The sequence below is a fragment of the Micropterus dolomieu genome, linkage group LG12 (assembly GCF_021292245.1).
Source record: "Micropterus dolomieu isolate WLL.071019.BEF.003 ecotype Adirondacks linkage group LG12, ASM2129224v1, whole genome shotgun sequence".
Classification (NCBI taxonomy): Eukaryota; Metazoa; Chordata; class Actinopteri; order Centrarchiformes; family Centrarchidae; genus Micropterus; species Micropterus dolomieu.
In genome coordinates, this window is record NC_060161.1 from 8023284 (window position 1) to 8029955 (window position 6672).

Sequence of the window (6672 nt, forward strand, 5' to 3'; positions counted from 1 at the left end):
GCCAAATCACAACAACAGTTATCTCACAGCGCTTTTCATAAAAGAGCAGGTCTAGACCGTACTCTGTGATGTTATTTACAGAAGCCCAACAGTTCCCACCAAGAGCAAGCACTAGGCGACAGAGGCAAGGAAAAACTTCCTTTTAAGAGGCAGAAACCTCGAGCAGAACCATGGCTCAGGGTGGGCGGCCATCTGCCTCGACCGGTTGGGGTGAGAGAGAGAGAGAGAGAGAAAGAGAGAGAGAGAGGCAGCCTACACAATATACACACAGAGGTACAGACAGCGAAGGTGATGTTGCTATAAACTAAATGAAAAATGGTACAGATATTTATAATAGTGTTAATGGTAACCATCGTAATGTTAATGATTATAATAACAATAATAACAATAAGACTAGCAACAATAGTCGTTGCAGTAGAGGGTGACGAGCAGGAACACGGGGGCAGCAGGTGACCCGCAGCCACAGACTCCACAGCTCCAGAGCCAGAAAACCTGCAGGAAGTGATAGGAGGAGAGAGGAGAGGGACGAGAAAGCTCAAGACTACCAGAAAGGGGAGAAGTTGTGTTAGTAACATGCAATAATCGGATGAGGTTGCATACAGAGGGAGAGAAAGTAGAGGAGAGAGGAGCTCAGTGCATCATGGGAAATCCCCCGGCAGTCTAGGCCTATAGCAGCATAACTAAGGGATGGTTCAGGACTACCTGAGCCAGGCCTAACTATAAGCTTTATCAAAGAGGAAAGTCTTAAGCCTACTCTTAAATGTGGAGATGGTGTCTGCCTCCTGAACCCAAACTGGAACCTGGTTCCACAGGAGAGGAGCTTGATAGCTGAACGCTCTGGCTCCTAGTCTAGCGTATGCCCACACTCCCCGTCCCCTGTCCCTTATTTCCATTTCAGGGAGTTGGCAGCCCTACTGTCAACGCTCTCATCAACCTTGTTTCTAGCAGCAGCTGTTCTCATGAAAAAGCTTTGACAAACCTGCTGCTCAGCACTAAACAGCAGACAGACACAGAACATGGTGAAGCATTTAGCAGCTAAAGCACCAGACATTTATCTTAAGAGTTGGTGGACACCAAAACAGAGCTAAAAGGAGGGCGAATATTGGACTTACATTCATCAGGTGAACACAAATACAACAAATGAATGCTAATGTTGCTCTGTGTCTGCTGGACGTGTAAATAGGCAACTGTTAGCTAACATATTAGCCATATAAACTTTATAAGGTGATACTATGTTGGTGATTTTTTTAGCTTTCAGCTGTCCTTCACCTCCTCATTTCCTCTCATGTCATGCTGGATGAGAAACTTGATGTTTACTTCTGGGCTGTCTCTTTTCCCACCTGGAGCCCTAAAATCAATGCCAGATTGAGAAGAGTGATGAAGCAGCACAGCTTTCAGGCGTCAGATTCTGTTTTATTTTTTGCTTGTCCTCATTTTTCTGCTCAGGACGGAGGCATCGGTGGAGAAAGGGAAGAATGGCCACCTTAATCCTGCCTTTCACCTGAAGGTGGTCGGACCAATCAACAAAGCTGGCGGCCACAAGGGGGTGAGTGGAGTGTGTGTGTGGTAAAGAAAGAACAAAAAGAAAGGAAAGGTGAAAATCAAAGACAGTGGTGTTTCTCTTGCTGTGTTGTAGTGAATAATGGGCCTTCCAGGAGGTTGACCTTCATATTAAATGGCTTCATTTTACAGCAGCTTGTTATATTGTGCGACCAGTAGAGTCGGTGTCCTCCCACAACACAACACTCTTCTCCACTAGTTCAGTGTGCCTCCACCCTTATTTCATTGTTTTGTTTCCATAGCAGTTATTTAATTAAATAGGTTAGCATCTCAGGGTTAGGGTACATTTGTTTTTGGCAAAGAAAGGACAAAGGATGGAAGGAAAACGGAGGGGAATCAATGAGCCTAATAATAATAAACATTGTTCATAATCACCTTTTTATACACAAAATGCAGCTCAATGTTTTAAAGGTTACCATTTAGGATTGACTACTAGTGACCAACACTCCCAAAAATGAGAGCTTAATAATGAGATATCATTATTAAGGTTCTTGATTTGTTTTTTAATCACAGCTCATTTTTTCAAGACTGAAAAGTAGTGGACCCAGGATAGACCTCTGAGACACTCCATGTGGAACTTCCTTTGGGATGAGAAGCTTTGAATTGAGACAAAAAAGTTACAGCCTCATAGGTCAGCCCGAGCTTAGGACCCATTTTCCTAGTTAACAACTGATTGCGTTGTTGCATGTTGACTAGCTTTCTTTTCTTTGTTTTCTTGTACTTAAGTTTGTGACTTTGTCTTTGTTCTGATCCCAGCTTCCTCACACCAGCAAAGAGGTTCTGCCTCTCAGACCGGGCCCTGTGGCCAATGGCACCCAGCCAGTCAACATTGTGAGACCTCTGAGACCCGCCCCGTCCCCCCAAGGTGGGCCCCGGGGTCTCAAGGTGGTTCGCACACCTTTGCCAGCTGGCAGGCCCCCAGCAGCCCCACCCAAATCTCCCACAACCCCACAGAGACTTAGCCCGCCCAAGAAACCTCTGCCCCTCAATCCAACACGATCTCCACTGGTAAGGCACTTTTTGACCCCTTTCTGAACTGTAATTGAATTTAATTGAATTTTATGACCCAAAAGTTAGTGATGTGAAAGCCCGAACAGATTGGAGGAATGTGGAGCAACATCCAGGCAGGGAAGCACAAAGGACATACACTACCACTAGGAAATCAGAAACCATTTAGAACCAACCTTACTAACTTCTTTTCACATTAAGGGCCTATGTCCACCAAAGCGTTTTTTTCAATTCATTGCAATGGGAGCAACGCGTTTTTACATGGTAAACGCCAGCAACGTGACGAAGCGCTGAGCGTCTTTGCCATGCAAGGCATTGAGCGCTGAGCGTTGTTTTTTTCGGTCACCAAGAGTTGAAAAATTTGCAACTTTGGGAAAAACGCTGCGCTCGTCACTGTCACTTTTTACTCAGCTGTCCAATCACAGCAGAGGAGGGGGGGGACAAATACCACACCACAGCAACGGTCACTATCCTGGAACAGGGCTTTGTCCAACCTCAGCTCTTGGACCAAACGGTGGTACTTGCCGAGATATTTCCTCACCCACAAAATCTCATGAACCCACAAACGGCGAGTCCGTCCTCTCTCTCTACCTGCTTCAGCCTTCTCTTCATACAGAGCAAGGACCAGAGCAAGTACTCTACTCTGTGTTGACATTTTTTACATCTAGTAAAGTTAGGTAGAACTACTTGCAACATCACTTCCACGGATTTTATGTATCATAGCAACCAAAAAAAAACAACACTGCGCCTCAAAAACGCCTGCAAGCGCTCCCTGCTGGGCGTTTTCAGAAGAGCAGCTGGCATTTACAGCTGGCAAAAAACACTTTGATGGACACAGGCCCTAAGTGAGGAACAGCTGTGTTTTGATATTAAGTGTAGGGAGAATGGTACTACTGTATAGGTATCTCAGTATGCATGTAAAGAAAAACAACCAAAGCATTATTCCCATAGTTTTGGCCACCAACAGGGCATCAAGCCGAGCTGTCAGACAACCAGACAGATGTTAAAGTAATCACCATTTTAACCATACTATGTAATAGCTTCATAAAAGCAGACCAAATTTTTTGAGCTCACGTATTGCTAAAGGGCAGTGTAGCTCGAAAAGGTCTGGTAGACCAGTGAGCGAATAGTGTCCGTTTCTGGTTAAATAAAAAGGACCGTACTCTTTAAAAAGGTCTATCTCTGTAGGGACACTTTCCACAATATTGTCAGACACAATATTGAGCGCGCTCACTGAATTCTGGACCACTCTCGAAATATTGTGGCCAAATTAGTCACATAGACAAATACAGAAGTTACCTTTTAAGCCCCATTCTGACAGGATCAGCATTACAGTGGGAAGTGGTGGATAAAATATTTACTTTACTCCACAGTAATTAAACTGACTTCCCACACAGCATGCATTTTAACGGGATGTGGTCTGTAATAGACACGGACATTCAGCAGGACTGGCCAAAAGAGATTACCAGTGCCTACCCGATTATAACGAATATAATCTTTCACAAGGTCTATTTCTCCTGATGTGTCATCATATTGGTTAGCAAATTTGCCTCAATGTCAGTGTTACCTATCAGAATAGCGAAAGCATTTTCAACTTCCTCCATTTTCACACAAAAGTCAAATTTTTACCCAGCGCTGATAAAAAATTAAAAAAAAGGACAAGCAGCTCTCCTCACAAAAAAACCCCAACAACTCAAGGATCCACTTCGAAATACAAGGACGTCTACAGGATTTAAATTACAGGGCCAGCAAGTTGGCAGAAAAACAGCAGGTTATTGCAAGTGAAAAATGACCCACCTATGCACTCTGGACAGGATTAAAATCACTGAGCAGCGTAGATTAAATCACCACACCACACCACACCTAGAGAAATAATTCCAGTACAAGTGGGGCTTTAATGTGAAATATTGTGAACCACATATAAACAGGACTTTGCAACTGCATGGCCTTTGTCTCACTCTAAATTTACTCCAAAACTAATTTTGTTGGATAGCTCATGTGAAATGTTGTGTTTACACAGCTGCAGTGTTCTTCCAGTTAAAGAGTAATCAACACTAACAACTTCAGGTCCTTCCCTACAGTGATTCATGTTGATGGTTAGTATAAAACAGCTTTTTTTTTTTTTTTTACCTATACAGGACTCCAGACTAACTTTTTCTACTGGGAGCTCTGTAGCCACTAAGTAAAAATTTTAGGGGCGAACACCTTAAATCGACCTGCAACGCAATTTTTCACATTTTCCCCATTTAAATGTATAACTAATAAATGCTTTGGTAATATAAAATACTTTGAAAAACTTGACCATATTTGGACGAGACGGTGGAGCTAACGGTCGTGTCTGGAGCTAGCTAGCTCGCTTAGCTAGGTGCATCTGTAATTCACGTTAACTGTCATTTCAACAGGGCTGATAATTTTGTCTAGCGAACAACAGCAACTAAATGTACTCACCAGAGAAACTGAACAGCCGACTCCTAATAAGCTTTTTCAGCGGCGCTGGTTAAATTTACAGAGTGCCGGAGGTACGAGACACTCTAGCCTGATTGACAGGTCGCCATGGTAACGACTTGTCAATCACAGATAATCCCGCCCTGAAGCATACTCTGCTTTATGGTCTGTCTAAATGGGACCATAATTTACTAAATGAACATCATTTTGTGTTGAAGAAGACTTGAAACTAGCGACTGAGACCATAAACTCATCAGGAAAGTGTTTACTGAGGTAATAAATCAGCTGAGAAGTAGAAACATTTTACCATTATTTCTAATAATAATAATAATAATAATCTTTATTTGCAAAAACAAATTACAAAGTGCTTTAACAAGTGTAAAGACAATAATACCCAAAAGACAATAATACAAAAACAATGCAAGTTAAAAGCATGAAAACATTGAAAAGACTAAAATACACATTTAAGATAAATATAAAACTAGTAAAATAGAATAAAATAAAAGGGATAAAATAAAGTCAAATAAGATCAGGAAAAGCTCTCCTATAAAAGTATGTTTTAAGAAGGGACTTAAAAGAGTTCACTGACTCAGCCGACCTGATTTCCTCAGGCAGGCTGTTCCAGAGCCTCGGGGCCCTGACAGCAAACGCTCCGTCCCCTTTAGTTTTCAGTCGAGACTCTGGAACAGACAACAGGCCTCTGCCCGAGGATCTCAAGGTACGTGCTGGTGCGTATGGGACTAAAAGTTCAGAAATATAACAAGGCAAGAGGCCATGAAGAGCTTTAAAAGTGATCAATAGAATTTTAAAGTCAATTCTAAAACATACTGGGAGCCAGTGTAATGAAGGTAAAATAGGAGTAATGTGGTCATATTTCTTTGTTCTGGTTAAAAGCCTGGCAGCTGAGTTCTGGACAGTCTGGAGTCGATCAGTAGATTTTTGGGTTGAAAAGGCTGTTGCAATAATCCAGGCGTGATGAGATGAAGGCGTGTAAAATGGTCTCGGTGTCCTTAAAAGTTAAGTTATCGAATTTTTGCTATATTTCTAAGTTGATAAAAACATGATTGAACAAGCTTTGTGGTGTGCTGCTCGAAATTTAAATTACTATCAAACCAAACACCAAGGTTCTTTGCCACAGGCTTAATGTGATTTACTAGGGAACCAGCAGATGGCAGTATTTGTTTTCCCATCTGCTGGGTCCCAATGACCAGGATTTCTGTTTTGTCTGAGTTCAGCTGGAGGAAATTATTTGACATCCATTTTTTAACTTCACAAAGTCAAGTGAACTCAGCATTCCAGGGTCTGTGGATCTGACGGGCAAGTATATTTGTGTGTCATCAGCATAAATATGAAAAGAAATGCCATGTTTATGAATAATATGTCCAAGGGGAAGCAGATACAAGGAAAACAAAATGGGTCCTAAGACCGACCCCTGAGGCACACCATATTTAACTGGACAGAATGAGGAGACATAGTTGTTTACAGACACGCAAAACTTCCTATTTGACAGGTAGGATGAAAACCATTCTAGGGCAGTACCAGAGATCCCCACCCAGTGCCTCAGTCTGTCTAACATGATGTTGTGATCACTGGTGTCAAAAGCAGCACTAAGGTCCAGGAGTACCAGGACTGAGCACATACCTTCATCAGCAGACATTA

At 42.4% G+C, this 6672-nt stretch overlaps 1 protein-coding gene and 1 long non-coding RNA gene across 2 annotated transcripts in view; one reads left to right on the forward strand and one right to left on the reverse strand.

The window, feature by feature from the left end:
• adam19a (ADAM metallopeptidase domain 19a) overlaps nucleotides 1–6672 on the forward strand; it is a 219235-nt gene that overhangs the window by 195936 nt on the left and 16627 nt on the right. Inside the window, exons 20-21 of the mRNA XM_046064116.1 lie at nucleotides 1447–1546; nucleotides 2317–2568. Coding sequence (XP_045920072.1) covers nucleotides 1447–1546; nucleotides 2317–2568 — 352 coding nt within the window. The remainder of the gene's footprint in view (nucleotides 1–1446; nucleotides 1547–2316; nucleotides 2569–6672) is intronic.
• On the reverse strand, nucleotides 1393–5114 carry LOC123980003. The gene is made up of 2 exons (XR_006827349.1): nucleotides 5017–5114; nucleotides 1393–1529 (listed from the first exon to the last, which is right to left on the reverse strand). It is a non-coding gene; the product is annotated as an uncharacterized LOC123980003 (long non-coding RNA).